The sequence below is a fragment of the Falco peregrinus genome, chromosome 7 (genome assembly GCF_023634155.1).
Source record: "Falco peregrinus isolate bFalPer1 chromosome 7, bFalPer1.pri, whole genome shotgun sequence".
Classification (NCBI taxonomy): Eukaryota; Metazoa; Chordata; class Aves; order Falconiformes; family Falconidae; genus Falco; species Falco peregrinus.
This window is the reverse complement of record NC_073727.1, coordinates 5,126,403-5,143,984: the sequence shown is the minus strand read 5'-3', so window position 1 is coordinate 5,143,984 and position 17,582 is coordinate 5,126,403. Positions and strand designations below refer to the sequence as shown.

Sequence of the window (17,582 nt, the reverse complement as noted above, 5' to 3'; positions counted from 1 at the left end):
GTGACATGGCGTTAGACCCAAGGGCTGCAGTCTATTGCTGCTTGCAGTGCTCTGCTGAGATGGGAGGCCCTCTGCCGAGGAGCATGTCTCCTTTGATTTCTCTAGCTGAGTTTTTTTGGGGCCAGTGCCAGCAGGCTGAAACGCTGGGGGCAGCGCCCTGTGGCCCCAGCAGGTCTGGGGGCCCAGCGAGGGTGCACTGGTGGGACACACCGGTGGGGACTGCTGCTGCGGGCTGGTGTGCACCCAGCTGCTCACAGGGACACAGACCCAGCACTTGGGCACAAGAGGAGGATGTGGGAAGGAAGGAGACAGGCAAAGCGGTGAGGCTTAGGGGAGAGAGGTCTTCCCTGAAGTGCTTTCAGGTTGGGCCAGTCTTCAGCCTTCCTGGGTGCTGAGTATCAGTCAGCATCAGAAAACAAAACTCTAAGGGCTGCTATCAAAAGTAAGGCCAAGTAGCAACAAGACTGGGGGAAAATTAAGGTTTCCAAATGCTGACTTGCTGAAGATTAAACCCATGTCCCGAGCTGGAGTTGTGTATCTCAACATTTGCAGGACCCTGCTCTTAGTCCAGGATAGGACCAGTGTGGGTGCATGTGTTTGGGCACAGGCTTCAGTCATCTTTGCACAGGGAAGCTGTTGGACTATAGATAATTAAAGATTCCTGCTGCAGCATTTTATGGCTATTGCAGTAAAGTTTCATGACTCCTTGCGGCTCTTTCTCAGTACTAAGTTTCACCACCAAAGCAGAGCAAATTGCTGCATGATTTTAAACACTTTAATAAAAAGACAGACTGTTAAGACATGACAATAATTGTCTACAATTAGAGTCCATTTTCCTCTCTTATTGTGTGCTCTGTGTGTCGCTGGTGGGATGGTTTTAAAGACGGACATTTAGAGGTTCCTGGAAAGCCCTGAAAACTCTATATTTGAACATATTCAGTCTCTGGAAGCACTTAGCCCTGCCTACGAAAGCCAGCAGAAAACAGGCTGGATCCGTGGGCTGTAAATTATGAAAGTCCATCTCCAACCAATATTGCAAAGCATCACATTTTGAAACGTGGCCAAAATGATAATGATGAAACAAAACACCAACAAAAAGAGTCTGAGCTTTTCTTGTTGAATCCAAGTGAAAAGGAATTTGGTTCATGTTTAGACTGCCTAAGGCACAGTGTGGGGATCTGAAAATTGCCCTTTGTATCACAAAGCCATAGGACATCTCCAGCATTTCTACTTTAACTTGCTTACAAGTGATGGTAGCTAATTGATCTCCCGCATTATACGTTCGCCGTGACAAAGGATGTTTAGAATTGTACAGGAAAAAGCTGTTTGCATGCAGGTGACCACTTTGTGCATGTGACTGCTGGCTGGACAGCCCTGGGGGGAGCAGAGGGAGGGGAAGTGTGGGCTTCAGCTCCGATTATTATTTTTTTCTTGTTCATTAAAACAACAGCATTGATTTTCCCAGGTCAAAGCCAGGCCATTTCATGCAGCAAATCTGTGTTGAAAGGGATCAGAGTAATCATTTTTTACACGCTTGACTACTGCATGCCAGTACTGAGCTTTCAGCCACATGAACATAGGAATGATTTAATAGAGGAAATGGCAGCAGGCTATTGTGCACAGTGGAGGCTCCATGTAACATGCATGACTGAGTCGCACACCATTAGGCTGGGTGTAAATAAAACCTGCTCCTGACACTGCCACAGAATTAGCTCACTGGAATGAGGCGCCTCCACCACTGTCCTGTTGGGAGCTAATGCTCTGGCTGCAGAGCCCCTTCCCCCTGCAGCCTCTGCTGCCCAAGCACCCAGCGAAGCTCTTTAGTGCAATACTGTAGTAACAATAACCGGCTTCTTAAGGAAATGCCACAGTGCGGACAAAGGAGGTTGTGGAGGTGGGTGTTGGTCTCTTCTGCCAACTAGCAAGGAACAGGACAAGAGGAAATGGCCTCAAGTTGTGCCAGGGGAGGTTTAGGTTGGGTATTAGGAGAAATTTCATCATTGAAAGGGGTGTCCAGCATGGGAACAGGGTGCCCAGGAAGGTGGTGGAATCACCATCCCTGGAGGTGTTTAAAAGATGTGTAGATGCGATGCTTAGGGACATGGTTTAGTGGTGGGCTTGGCAGTGCTGGGTTAACAATCTTAAAGTCTTTTCCAACCTTAACAACTCCGTGATTCTATGAAATACCTGTTAAACCAAAATCCAGCCCCAAATGAGATAAAAAAATAAATACATACATCTCTCTTTTAAATAAAGAGATTCTGGTGGTTTTTTTTGCTAGGAATAGTGGGTGCTGAAAACAACCCCCACCGTAACATGCATCTTCCCTGAAGCATTTCCCAGATTACTTGTCAACCTGCCACACTGCAGGAGGGCTGCTTCCTGATGTGCTTGCAGCAGTGCTCATTCACCAGCTCTAAACTGCCCTGGAAAGCTCCTGTTAAAGTGAGACAGTAATTCAGGAAACAAGGTTAAGAAAGGAACTGAGTGGGTAGAAAAAAAAATTAGGAGTAGGCTGTCCCTCAGCATGTTCCTCACACCAGTACAGAAACAACAAATCTAGTGTAGGTTTGGATGCAAGATTATAAACAAGGGTTGCTTTATTCTTATTATAGCAAGAAACAATTTCTAGACCCAAGTGTCCTTGTATTTCTTATTGATTCACAACAGCAGGATTGAATAGAAGTCAACACAGAATATGACCTGGATTATCCTACAGTGAGGTGGACTGAAGATTTTCTTCTGAATGTTGGATCCTGTCAGTATTTCCTTTTCCAGGCGTTCAAGTACAACACGGTTTTCCCTATTTAATCTGAGTTGCCAGGCTGAGCAAATGCTGTTTAGATTTTCTGGCAATAAATGCCTGCGTTCTTTGGCGGTTGGAGTGCTGACCTTAAGATAGGCACCCTAAATAGTGCTGGTGAAGTCTCCACATCATCATAGGGGTCTTCCATGCAAAGTCATTGGTGACGTCTGCAGTAACTGGGAGGGGAACCGTGCAAACTGTGTGAAAACCTGAGGCTATGTGCTCTGCACTGGGGAAAGTGCTATAAAATCAGCTAGGAGAAAGGAGGTCAAAGGAATGGGGAGGAGCTGGCTCCGTCACAGACAGCTGCCCATGAGGGCAGACCCCATTAGGAAACGGGAACGAGAGGAGATGTCAGCATTGGGTTTTGTGTTTTCAACTCAAAACAAGCAGGAGCCCTGTTGGCAGACAGCAAGGAGCAGCAGGGGGAACAGGACAGATATTCTTTGCTAGTAAGCAAACAGTTTGATACTGCATTTGAGGTTGATGCTGTTGCTGCTGGAAGCTCAGTAGTTCTTGGAAATGAAGCCACAGAAGGAACGGTGGGAGCTTAGAGGTGCTGCTCTACTTAGCCAGAATCGCTTTTTGTAATCACTTTGAGTTTGGGTGGACCATCTATTGAGGAAAAACAAAATGCTGAACACCAGGTTCTGTGCAGAAAGGCAATTCTACCTCCCGTGCCATTCAGTGCAGTGGGGAACAGCTTTGGCTCCACATTCTGCCATTGAGCGCACACACTATAAACTTCGGGAATTATGACATATCAGGTTACAGTTTTATTTTCCGTTTGGAACACCTTGAAATTTCTAGGACAGCAGTTGTTTTGCATCCCATTCAGACGTCTCCTGCTTTGAAGTGACAGACATCATACTTCTTTTCATGAAGATGTTGCATTTATAGTTTTTGCCTTTACCTTTTTCACAGAAAAGATGCTCAGTCTGGAATGTGCACTTGGAAGGCAATCTAAGGGGGACACTTCAAAATATACAGTACTTAAGCAAAACCAGAACTCTTAGTTTCTGACCTTGTCAACACATACTTTTACAAGCACACATCCTTGTGCAGTTGGGCAATTTCGCTGAGGTCAGTGAGTCTTCTTACCCTGAACGTTACCCTTGCATACCTAGCTGGCTTGGTTCATGTTTCTAAAAAGGCTTCTTGGGGCTTATCTTTGCTGAAGTATGTTGTAGCTTCAGTGCTACTCTTCAGTCAGATCTGCTTTCACGCTGCCCACCTCCACTGCTGCATTACTCTATCTTAATTTTAACCTGGCTAAACCTTAACCTATAGCTCAAGGTAGAGCAACCGATATGTTGTGGAAGCAAATCTTACATTCTGGGCATGTGCAGGGCTATTTCATAGCCTGATTATTCATATTCAAGCTAGGCTCAAGAGGGGTTGTTCTGAGCGTGGAGAAATTCAAACTAAGTGAAAAGCATATCCTCCAAGACATTTAGCAAATGGCATGTTGCTTTACATGCTGGAGGGTCATAAATTAAAGTGTCATTATTCTGTCCTGGGCTCAGCTCACAGGATTTCTTTCAGATCGATTTTTGGTATATATATATATTTTTATTTTTTTTTTTTTGGATGGAGAAAGGAATCCCATTTAGGTGGAGGGAGGTCAGCTGGTGTGTGAGGTGCTGGGCAGGGAGCTGCTGAGACTGCTGAGCTCCCCAGCTGCCCCCCCCATCCTCGTAAGAGGTTGTATGGGGCAGCAGAGGACTGGTGAGCTGTAATTCCTACAAAGCATTTTATGTATTATACAGTCAAAATTTATGAGAATCCTAACCCCATCAAGTGCTCCCAATAAATTCAGGACTTCAAATGGGTGTTTTCTATGTAAATGGAAAATATATAAATTTTAACAATTTAATTGCTGTGTCTGTGTGTTGATACGGATGAGCAAGCTGTCATCTGCTTTGTGACACTCACCCTGAAGCTCTGTTTTGGCTGTATCTTCTTACTGATCCCAATTAAGGTGAGATCAGAAAAAACAGAGGATTACTGGAGAGGTCAGTGGCAGGAGTCTCCCGTCAAAAGACACCATCATTTTCTGTACCTGAGCTAATAAACAGCCTATTAATTAGTGCATGTTTAGAATAAACTAGATCCAGTTTTGCCTCACTACAAAGATGCAGGAGGACTTTAGTTTTGTTTCTCTCCAAAGCGCTCTAAACCTCAGATAAATCATCTTGAGTCAGCATTCAAGGCTCAGATAAAGAGGCATCCCTCTTTCTCCTCTGCTTTGCACACAAGTGTCCCCGCTAGGAGAGCTGCACCCCCCGTGTGCCGAGGGAGCCCTGGGCAGGGGGCGGTGGGTCGGCCCCTCTCAGCCGGCTCTGCCCTGCCGCATCGCCCCAGTGTGCCAAGGGCCACCAGCCTCTCCTTGTGCTAGCCCACAGGCTATCCCGGTGCCAGCTCGGGCTAGAAAAATATAATGAGGACATGTAAGTGTGTCTGCTGTCACTGCCACAGTCCCCGCTGCCTCTCCTCCCAGAGAGGAGGTTGGAGCCCCCTTCTAGAGCACAGGCTTCTGTTTCTCGTTGAGCGAAATGGGTGCAAATGGGAACTAAATGCAAAACGTTTGCCCTCGTCCCTGTACTTCATAGCTTGCTGACATCTGTTTTGCTTTGCTCCCAAGAAGACCCTGACGGTGTTCTTGTGGCAAGGTGAACCTTGGCATTCCCAGAGTGTCTCAGACCTGGATCTAGCTCTGGCTGATGGCACCATTTTTCCGTTAAGGATGGTTTTAAATTTCTCCACCACACGAGAAGGTGGTGTTAACGATGCGTAAGTGGGAAACGTTTTAGAAGAACATTCTACTGAACAGAGACCAGGCTAATGCAATTCTGGTGGCAGCCACCAAGCTTGAGCAGACTTGCTGCAGGTGTTTTGTCCTTGCCAGTGTTTTTACTCCTCTGGCCAGCCTACAGCGGTGCTGTGCAAAGGACTAGGTGGTGGCACACTGGCACTCAGCTCCGGCATAGTGAAAGAACTTGGGTATCAAAGCGTTTTTTGTGCTGTGATTAAAGAAAAACCAAACCCACACCTCCCCTGGAGATGGTCTGTGCAGAGGCTGGCTGATGCTGATGCTTAGGTGGTACGAGCTGGTACCAGTATAGGGATAGGACAGAAAAGCCAGACTGGTTCCATCCTCCTGCTCTGGTCCCTCACTGGCATAGCTGTGCGCACTGAGACCTGAGCAAAGGGAAGCAGGCACAAGCTGTGGAAACTTTAGGGTACGTGCCCCTCTGAGGATCACATCCTGGAGCCAGGCACCACAGAACATGTGTGGATCTGACTCCTGGTGAGTGGGTACAGCGTGTTGCAGCCACAGCTCCCATCCATGGCCTCCTTGGGCTGTCGCTCCGCTGCTGGATAGCTGTAGTTTGTAGACATCCCTGCAGATGGAGCAGAAAGGAGAGGCAATAACCGTGCTGATGTGAAATGGAACTTTCTGCCTTTGCAGGTTCCCAGAGACGGAGGCTTATCCCAGCTTTATCACTTGATACCGCTTCCCCAGCAAGGAAGCCTGCCAACAGCCCCGGGGTCCGCTGGGTGGATGGACCCCTGCGAAGTGGGCAGAGGGGGCTGGGGGAGCCCTTTGAGATCAAAGTCTATGAGATAGATGATGTGGAGAGGCTCCAGCGACGACGAGGTGGTGACAGCAAGGTGAGTGCAATCCATATAACATCTCCTTCCTCCTGGAGGGTGTGAGAGGGAGAGCACAGATTATGCAGTCAGAAATGTGCAGTGTTGTATATGGTTAATTCAACAGGCAGCAAAACCTATTATCTCATTTAAGACAGTTATGACTCACATTGTGGCTTCTTCTGTGGCAGCTAACCGACTTTGGTACCTTGTGGTTTTGCCCCTTGCTTATATTCTTGGTGGATGCTGTGCTCCAGCACCTTGTCACATCTGTCTGTCAAGGCAGCGATGGAGCCCAAAGAGCTTTGATGGTGTTCTTTTCAGGATAGCTAATGTCCTCTCTCTAACAGAGTGGGTCCTGCCAACCTCAGGCCTCCAAATTTACAGGATCAGGGAACTGCAAAGGTCAGCTTTTGAAAGGTACGATTGGGAAGATGATCTGAGGTTGGTGGAATAGCACCAGTTTTAAAGTAACTGTGGATACAGGCTATTATTAAAGGCACTTTTTCTTCCAACCCCTGTCACTTGGTCAGGCTGTTTGTGATGTTCTCTGATGTGATTTTGTATGGAGAAAATCATCACCAACAAGGGTGGGGTTTCCCCTGCACTTTACCCACATGGCACGTTTGTCTACAGAGCAGAAGGCAGAGTAGTGTTGTGATCTTCACACGGGCTCGGAGGAGGATAGTTCTGCTGTTGGGAGTGCTCCCACGCTAGCCAGGGTACCACAGCCCTCACCAGGGGCTCACTTACCGCACACCTTGATGGATGCCACCCCTCCGAGGTCATGCAAGGCCAGACTGGGTGTCTCCAGCCAGCCCCGCACCCTGTGCCGTTACTATGCCCTCTATGTTTGCAGAAAATATATCTTCTCAATTAATGATTGTGAATTGCTAGAGCTTTCCATAACATTCCCTTTGTTTAAGGATGTTTTAAATTTGATATTGCTGCTAGTTCTTGTATTTTATGACTGCTGCATTTCTGATGCGCCAAGCACAGAGATGTATTTAGGGTTTTAACACAATGCATTAAAACACAAAACATTGCAGCGATGGATGTCCTTCTCCCAAGAGCTTAGCTTTTCTTAGCCAAACTTCTGGTGACAAGAACCAGAAAAGTTTTGCTTACAGTTAATCTGATTTCAAGATGCTGCCTGGTATTATTATGGCTTATTATGAACTATCATTGCAAAGTCTCCAAAGCCCACTGGTGGAAAACATCAAAACCAAACAAAAGCAATAAAAAGAAAACAGGTGATGGATGATTTCATGTAGTGATTCATACTCTTCCACAGTAAATGGCTCATTGTCAGTATTGTTGATAGGAGGATATTTGACTCAATGGATCTGGGTATTTCTTCTCCTCTTCACCTATTCCTTTCTCACTCCTTGTTTCTGGTTGGCAGGAGGTGATATGTTTCAATGCCAAGCTGAAAATCCTGGAGCATCGCCAGCAGAGAATTGCTGAGGTCAAGGCCAAGTATGAGTGGTTAATGAGAGAACTGGAGGTGACCAAACAGTACCTGATGCTGGACCCTAATAAATGGCTCAGTGAATGTAAGGACATCATTTTATTGCCTGGACTCACAGGTGTCCTTTGGTGTAGTCAATGGAGGGGTGACAGAAGAAGGGAGCAGAAATATTTGCTAAGAATGAGATGTAAGCCACTGTGTTTGTAAACTAAAATAAACTGACATATGACCTAAGGGCAAGTTTTAGATTGACTGTATTTCTAGAACTAGTCCCTATAATTCTTATTAAATGTTGACAGTAGAACTGAGCGATCCTTTTTGCCTGAGAGCTGAATCTTGAAATGGTACAGCATTGTGGTGCTGATTATTGCCATTGGTAGATTAATGTTCATGCATTTCAGTCCACAGCTCCTGAAAATGAGATTTTTCTTCTTCTTTTTTTTTTTTTTTTTTCCCCTCAGATCACTCAGACATGAGCACTATTATAAATCTGCTCTCCTACCACAAAATAACACTGTGGAGCAAACTTGTCCCTTGACACCAGTGGGCTTACATGAAAAATTAATTTGGCCCATTTTTTTATAACTCTAGATGTGTAAAGTTCAGACAGCTTAAAGAGCATTCGCATTCAAATGAAGGAGGACCTCAACACCTCAAAGGAAAAAAGACAGAGAGTACTGCCATAATTGTACAACAATTTTTATTATTAGCCAGTAGGTGAATTCATATCAAAGAGTCTAGAAAATAAGTACTGCTGGGTCTGAAGGTGAATCAGCGCTGTCTCTCCCACCACCCAGCAGTGGGTTTGGCTGCTTTTCCCAGCTCTGTGTTTTCTTTCCCACAGTTGATCTGGAGCAGGTATTTGAGCTGGATTCTCTGGAATACCTGGAGGCCCTGGAATGTGTTACTGAGCGATTGGAAAACCGTGTCAACTTCTGCAAGGCCCACCTCATGATGATCACCTGTTTCGACATCACCTCCAGACGCCGATAAAGTATGAACCTCGAGAGAATTCCGATGCGCATCTCTGTCATCCTCCTTTTCCCTTCTGAATAGCATCCCAAAGAAAACAGAATGAGGATGAAGGTTGGAGTCAAGTCTCAACTGTGTGTATGAGAGATTTGCTATACTATACGGAAGAGTAGCATTAAATAAAACAGGACAAGCATGAAACATGGAGATATAAGGTTGTTGATTCTCTTAGCCTAAAAGAGCACTTTGAGGAACCTTTAAGGACATGTCTGTAAATAAGAACTGCTGGCAGAAGACACTTCTTTCCCTGCGTTAGCTGAGGGAGGAGGAAAGATGGTTGTAGGACTTCCATTGAGAGGTTCATTAAAAGAAAACCTATCCAGAAAAACTGTTTAAGTGCCTTGCAAATCTTTATTATCCAAACATTTATGTTCATACTTTATTGTGTACAGATGGTGCTAGTCAAGAAAAGAAAAAGGAAAAAAAACAAACACACTTTTGAAATGTATTTACAGCTTGTTTTTCTCTTGGTGTTTTCTCCTATTTCAGACTTGCTGTTTCTAAGTAACTTGTGTTTGTAGAGATATTTCCTAATCAGTACAACATATGAATAAATGTTAACTGTCTTTTCTTGTTACCAGAGTAAGGCCACTCAAAGAGAAATTCTGCTTTCCCAGATGACACAAAAAATATTTCTAGCACTGCATAAGGTTTGCTTTCATGTTCTTCTGTACTATCTCACATGCTGGAGGACACAGTAATTTTCCCAGCCTGTAGGTTCTGCAATGTATGAGACAGGAGAAGTGACCTTACCACAAAGTAAATATCTTTCCCATTTCATCCAGCCCTCATAACTTGTTTTCTTTTTCATATATTTTTAACTTCATACTAGCTAGAGTTATGGATCAGGAGGAGCTTTTATCCTAATCCCCTTTTCTGGTGCTAGTAACTTGCTGGAAAATTACTGTTTAGGCAGTGAGGTCCCATGCTTTTTAGTCCAAAAATAAGTGATGTATTCTGTCTTTCTTTCTTAAGACTATGACTGATAAAAAACAGCTTCACCTCTTTTTGACATATACCACTGCAGAAGATGTTTTGGCAGCTTTCGGTCACTGGCCCAGTCTGTCTGTAGTCACAGATGTACCTGAGAAGTGCAGGCTCTGCTTAGCTCAGCACATCTAGAAGTAAACCAGGTCGGGAGTGAACGGTCATAGCACTTCGGGCATGTTGGCTACAGCATTTTCCTTACCAGCCCTCCAGTACTGAAGCCATGGTAAAATTCACACTGACATCAAAAGGACGAGAGTCTGTCCCTCAATGCACATCTAAATGTTCTACTTGTTTGCCTCTTTATCTACAAAACGGTATGTGGGAGGGAACATCCCTCATGTTTCTTAAAGGGATGTGTGAAATCTGCATTTTAATTACATATGAGCATGAAGAATTATTTTGTTTAATTGGGTTTCTTCTTCTTCTGTATTGAAACAAGCCCATTAACACAAATTCCTCTCTCACAGTTGTCTTACCCTCCTGTTGCTTATGAGAAAATAAGAGCATCATTTAATATATACTCATTATGCATCAGTTTACTGCTGCACTTAAATGCAACTCTTCTTTTACCTGCACCATCCTATTAATGCCATCTTACAATATTCCAAGCAGCAAGTCCCAATGGAAATACAAACCTACAAAAATACTTAATAGATTTTCTAGCAGTTAGCTGAAAAAAAGTGCTGTAAAAAAAAAGAAAAAAAAGAAAAAAACTTTTATATGGTTTTATTTTCTTTTAGTACTCTACAACTTGTAATAACAAATCTTATTCATCCTATTAGCCTTGTCACTGGATTTTGTAGGAGATTCTTCTTACATTCTGTAGGATTATTTGGAGGAAAAAAGGGTCCTACATGAAAATCGCTTTCTAGCCTGTTCCACAGCATTCTCCTATTATGAAATTTAAATTCCGAGTAAGTATCAAAGACATAGATCTGATCTCTCTAACTCTTCTCTCTCAAGGCAAAAACAACCTCTGAAAAAGTCCCCCAAACAGCACGACTGAGCTAGCTTTGTTTCTCTTTGCAATAATGCTGGTAGCACTTGCCGTGTGTTGGTTCTGCCAAGGCCATCTTCTCCACAGAGCCCCATGAATTCCGTACAGCTCCACGGGAATCGCCCCTGTGGTTTTGTGCTGGATGAAGATGTAGCACCCTGGGGATATGGACTGCATCCCTCTTGATGGGCTTAGTCCAGGGAGCCCCAGATACACATTGCCGGGTCACCCCCTCCCCACCCCCGGGTGGCTTTTACATCCAGCCGCCACCTCTCACTCCCCTGCATCCCCAGGCAGGTCTGTACCGCTCACCCCGTGCTGCTGGGCTAAGCCTGCCTCCTGGGCCATACCCTCACCTGCAAGGAAACCCCGATCCCTCCCCACCAGCCAAGCTCTGCACATGACATTAAATATTGCCTTCTTTAAGCTTAAGCATTCCTGAAGGCGTGTTTGCTGGAAGGTGGGTGTTGGGTAACTGGGATGCTGCCTTCTTCCTCTGCTGAAAACAAGCAGCCCAAAATGGGCATACTGGGCGCCCTGGGGACCTGCGGCGAGATGCTAAATGTCAAGCGGTACAGTAAAAGTAAATATACACTTGATAGAAGGTGGAATCCGAGCAAATAGTGCACGTACAGAATGCATTATTAACAAGAGATGCCCTCTCACATAGTCTGGGACTTACACAGAAGTGCTGATGTTTCTATAAATCAAGTGGACACGTTTCAGAGGTGTTGTAAAATATCTAGTATTACGTGTAATATTCGCCAGCATAATTAACTCAATTATTCATTGTCTCTAGATTTAGTACCTCTGTGGATTAGGAAGCATAGCAAAAAGCCTGTCTTTCTAGCCATCATTTTAAATACTAAGAGCATATGTTTGCCCTGTTTATCATGATGGACCAAAAGGATTCCTGAAACCAAATGGATTATGCCAAGGATGGACTTGTCACACTGAAAGTTATGTACTAACTGAGGAGAATCACAGTTCCCACAAATATTTTATTTCTGAGGACTTAATTAGATTAGCCATTAACATTCCCATCATCTACCAGTATTCATATCCTAAAAACCATACTTACTCTCGCTTTTTTGACTTTCTGTCAGCGCAGTTCAGAATCTGCCACTATATTGTGGTGGGTTTATGAATAAAAGAGAATGAAAATGTATGGAGATTGAACACCTCTGAAATGTTTTCTTGTTGAAAATAGCTTTTTACTACAGAATTGATATTGTTATACTTCAAATAGCTGCAAAACAGATCATTAAAAGCATCAGGACGCTGTTATGAAATTGATTGTAGTCTACAGGAGCCAGAGTTTTACAGAAGATCCATACACTTCTGCAAGTCGCTCAGGAAGTCCCGTTCCTTAAGGAATTGCCAGCATAATGCTGGTTTTATGCTGATTTTCTAGAAGACACCAAGTTGCCCTGAATACACAAAAGCAACAGGAGTGTAATGCTTAATTATTTGCATATTCACATGTCAATCATATTTCCCTGGGACGGCTTTAGTAGGAAACAGCAGTGTTACCATCGTTAGGTTTGAGGGTTAGCTCTTTGTTAAGAACTCACCAGTTCTTCATCGTCAGGTTGTGAAGAGGCTGGGGACACCCGAGCTGCTCCGCATGGCCACTGCACGGGCATGGACACAGGGGTCTCCGGCTGAGAACTGCTCCTCTGGGCACACATGGACCTTATTTACACAGGCGGCAGGACTTGCCCCACAGCTACAAATTCGAGCAAAGCCTTGGAGCGGAGAGTGTGGCTGTGACATGGACCCAGGCATCCCACCGGTCTGCGTGAGGGCTCGCAGCAGGCAGAAAGCCACGGGTTGCCCATCCACTGATGCCAGGTGCCGGTTCACTTCGTATCCCTGAGGATGTGGGAAAGCCCCGATTCCTGGTGGGCTTGTCATAACAACACGTGTCTTCTGCTACGCACGCCTTGTATTTGCCTCAAAATGATTCCCTGTCAATTAATTTGGATTGAAGCGATCTAGAGTGTTATTCCATACCAAGGCAAGGAAGCAAAGTGATGCTCAGGATCTTCGCAACGGATCTGTTCTCATCTCACCTGCACTCCTATAGCTGAGACACAATTCAGAGGCAGGAGAGTTATAGCAGAGTAAACCCAGTTGGGAAGAAAAGGAAAAATAATCCACCTGCTATTTCTTTGGGTATTTACCGTGCTACTAGTTATATAGTTGAACAATATGCTTCTCTTACCTATTTGATACCCCCTTGCTTTGCGTGAGGGCCACACACAGGTCTGTCATGGAACATCTACTGGCTTCCATCCAGTCTTGGAGGCTCCCACTGCTGTACAACCTGACTTCTGAAACTTGCAGCTCCGTAAAACAGTAACTGGTAAAAAGCAGCAGCGTGATCCCCTGACATGAAGCAGGCTGAGTGGGAGCTGCAGGTAATGTACAGAAAAGGATGAAAGATACACATTGGTATTTTTTTCTTTAATCTCTGCACATGGCAATTACAGAGGCAGAAAGCTGGAAGTGATGTTGGAGTAATGCACATCAAGTCCCAAGCTTGCTCACAGGATAAGCTCAGTCCATCTTGAGGTGATTTTTTTTTTTTTTTTCATTTATCTTGATGATATGGTTTGTCTTAAAATAGAGACTGTTATGTGTGGCACAGAATTAAAATTTTATGACAGCTGAAGGATGTAGACTCCTGTACAAACATCACCTTCTACAAATGTTTCTAATTTCCTTGCTTCTTTTTTTCTGAGCTAAAAATAACTGTAACCATGAGGCATATATACATACAGACAAAGGTATATACACACAGCCTGAGAGAGACAGCCCCCTCACATGGCACTGTGGGCAGCTGGCACAGATGTGCACTAACGGCAACAACACCACTTCCCCTTCCACTGCCAAGGAACACCTATAAAACCTTTCTCCTTGCACTCCCCAGCATGAAGCTGACTTAGGACACACTATAGGGAAAACGTATGCTTGAAACACTTTTGAAGGCTTCTTCTAAAGGTCCTTTCTTCCCCACATTCTTTGGTCTCCAAGCCAAGCTGCTGCAGTGCCCATGTAGAGCCTGTCATTGAAACGTTCAAGCCCGTAAAAGTAATCCAAATAAACCACTCTGTATTTCAGGGTGTCATGAATTAAAGGCAAGATAGTTTACAATCACAGCTGTTAAATGTAAAACAATTTGAATAAAAAAATAAATAAGTTTCTGCATATGCATGAGGCATACAGCATAGTTATATCAACTGAAAGCCTGGACTCATTGCTGTCTATGAGAGAAAGCTTGCTGTCTAGTCGTAATAGCTTTAAAATTGTTACTTGAAGCTTCTGCACTGCCAAAGCAAATAAGATTCTCATAAACCCGAGGTTTTGTGACCCCCTGAAGCCAGTTCAAATGAGAGGGACAGTTGCACAGCATCAGGGATACACCAGCTCACTGCAGAGATCAAAGCATTCATATTGCTGGGTACCAACAGGCGTGGTGATGACCAGAAAGACGCTACTTCTCCAACCCACTGGGCAACATACCTTGCTTAATCCTGATGTCCTCACAGTCTTTGCTTTGTTCCAACACCCAGCAGTTTTTGGAGACGCAAGGCTACCCGTTGCTAGCCATCGCAAGATTTGAAACAGGTTTCCAAATAACTATGGCAAACAAAACTGTGAATGATTTGTTAGTGCAAAGTTAATCATCTCTATCTCTTGCATTTATTGTGCGCTCATCCCAGGGTTATCTGAGCTTCCGTCCCTGCACTTGGAAATAATAAACCATTTTATTATTGTCTTTATCTTTTCTTCTTTCTCCTTCTCAAGCCAGCTTAAAAAAAAAAAAAAAAAAAAAAAAAAAGAAAAATCAGTTTCCCTTGAAAACGTAGCACCCTTTTCCCAACCCCATTGAAGTCAATCCAGTTTTTGCCACCAGCTTCACGGACAGCAGACTTGTGCTCACTTAGGCAACATATTTTGAAGCTGACAAAGGGGATGATGATTCTACAAAGAATGGAGGTGCTGAAAGCGAGATAGTAGCATTCACCTATAATATTTCTAACCACCTCCAAAACCCTCCGGGACAGGAAATAAAACACAACTCAAACCATCTTACTTTGAGTGGTCCTACTTCAGTATTGAGCAAACTTTATAACAATGGTAATAAATTGGTGCTTGAGGCAGTTTCAGCTATATTACATATTCTCTATATACTATAGATATTGATGTATTCACCCTCTATATTGTATATGTATGTGTGTGAGTATTTACATATAGCACACATACATATATGTTTTATGTATGCATAGATACTAACTTTTCTATGTTTTACTTCCTTTCCTCCCATAGCTGAAACTGCTGGTTACTAACATCCACATCATATTCTATGTATGAAGGATATAATTTATTTGTAAACTCAGGATGTTCTTGTTTTATAGAGTTGCTTGTATTTTATAATTTATTTACACATCATGGTTGGAAATGCTTATCTAAGTGCTATGCATTGAAGTGTATGTTTGCTAAATCCATTTCACACTGTCTGTGGCTATGTTCTTTCTCATTATAACAGTGGTATAAAATAGGGCTAAGGAGGAGACAAACTGATGGATATAGAACTTCTGCTGGTCCCACCAGTGGGTAATTCCAGAAGAGGATGTATCAGTAGTAGATATATATATTTTATCAACTAAATCTTATGGAGAAAAAAAAATAGAAAAAGAAAGAACAGCATGAGGACAAGTTCAAAATGTGGAAAGTCACAGCCATTTCCAAGTTGGTCAACGAATGCATTGAGCCTTTTGCCATTAAAATTGTAAAGTTTATTGTTTGCTGGCTAAAAAAATATCCCTTTTGTGGTATCTGAGGTGTGAAACATTGTCAAAAATATGATGTCTGGAAAAGAAAATCAAACTATAGTGGCATTAAATGTTTACTTTTATCTTACCAATATACCTGCCTCCTCCTCCTGACTATTTCACTTTGGATGAGAGCATTTAGGACACGGCAGAGAAGACAGTGCCTTTGACTCACGAGAGGATGTGTCACTGTAATATGGAGGGTGAGCAAGATCAAACCTGAAAATAAAACCACCAAAGGGGTTCTACTCAGCGAGTATTGCTGGGAAGCAAATTCACCAGAAAACGGTAAGGAATGTCAGGGTTTGCTAATAATGACAGAAATATCACAACCAAGCATAGCACCATTAGCTTCTGCCCTGCTGCTGTCCAGAAACAGAAAAAAACCCACCGTCACTCAGCCTGAACGGGTCAGGCTCGTACTCGTACACAGGGGTTACACATTCATGCCTCCCTGTGTTAGCAGCGACTGCTCTGCCTGCACCTGTGAGCAAGGGGAAAACCTGAGACCAAACAAATGATAAAAATGTGTTTGTAGATAATTTTTTTTTTTTGGCAATCTCTAGTAATTGCATGAGATTTCCCTTGGCCACCATGCATATATATATATATATATTATATATATATATATATATAACACAATGTATGAGTCATGAAAAGAGTTTGTGTCCATTCCTGAAGACACACTTCTCTCGGAGAGGTGCTGGGGGCAGGTTCAGCCAGCCCCTGAGCTTCTGCCAAGGTGTGTCGATACCTGCTCACCTCCTGCAGTGTGTGGTGCTCCCTGCTGATAATTAAGGCAGCACCTCACTTGCAGGGCAAGATGGGAATTAGCTCTCTGGGCAAATCTGAAAAGCTCACTGACACCTGGGTAAGCCCTGATAAGGCCATTGTGTTCTTCCTGTTGGAAGAAAACAACTAGTCTTCTTTCTTGTGGGGAAGACAAAAAAGGAAATTTTTTAAAACCTCCTTTAAGACACATCGTATGCCAGCAGATGATTCCCTGGTATTCCCTCCTTTAGGAGGGACACATCAGTGTGCGAGGCAGCTGGATATTTGGTTGACAGTCTGGTGAGCATTTAAACCAGCCCTTTCTTCTCCCTTGTTGCCACACCAGCTCAGTGGCAGGGCTGGCAGGCTCGGTGGCAGGGGATGCAGTCGTCTACAGTGACCAGGTCTTCCAAATGAAAAATATCCCAGCGGCTATGGAGGCAAAGGGCAGCACTTAGCGAGATGGTGTGTTGGCAGGGAGGAGGGAGTCTCCTCTCCTTCCTCCTCTTCTTCCTCCTCTCCCTGCAGCTAATGCTGTGACTCCAGCGCTGCCTTAGCTGTTGCCCCTGGGCCAGTGAATTTGCATGCTGGTGCCCCTCCACAGGAGCTGTAAATTAAGACAAACAGCCATTTCTCTCGTCTGTGGGCTGCTCAGAATAGCTCTGATTTGCTCTAAAGAGCTAAAAGGCTTATTGCCTATTTTTGAGGTAATTTATCTTCATTGCTGTTATCATGCAGCCGCATGAGTATTAAAGTGCCTTACAGTGACAAAACCAGAGAAAAATGGGTTCGTGCAAGTCCTAGACTTTGTCTAAGGCCAAGCTGGTGGTGAGGAGCTCTATATGAGCTGAAAACAAAACCGATTGGCTCTTGGTCCATTCTGAAGCCTTACAGACCTCTGTGCTACGCACCTCTGGATTGGGACAAGGCTGCCAGGAGAGGTTTCGGGCATGGAGCGAAAGCAGGGGCTCATGCCTGGCAAAAGGCTGGTGTCCTTATGAGACCTGCTTGAAATCATTG

General features: G+C 44.1%; 1 protein-coding gene across 1 annotated transcript in view; it reads left to right on the top strand.

The window, feature by feature from the left end:
- Window positions 1–15,870, top strand: part of KIF26B (kinesin family member 26B) — a 66,416-nt gene extending 50,546 nt beyond the window's left edge. The window contains 3 exon segments of the mRNA XM_027779854.2: window positions 6,279–6,481; window positions 7,866–8,016; window positions 8,776–15,870. Of these exon segments, the coding sequence (XP_027635655.2) occupies window positions 6,279–6,481; window positions 7,866–8,016; window positions 8,776–8,924 (503 nt within the window). The 3' untranslated portion in view covers window positions 8,925–15,870.
- The last annotated feature ends 1,712 nt before the right edge of the window (window positions 15,871–17,582 follow it).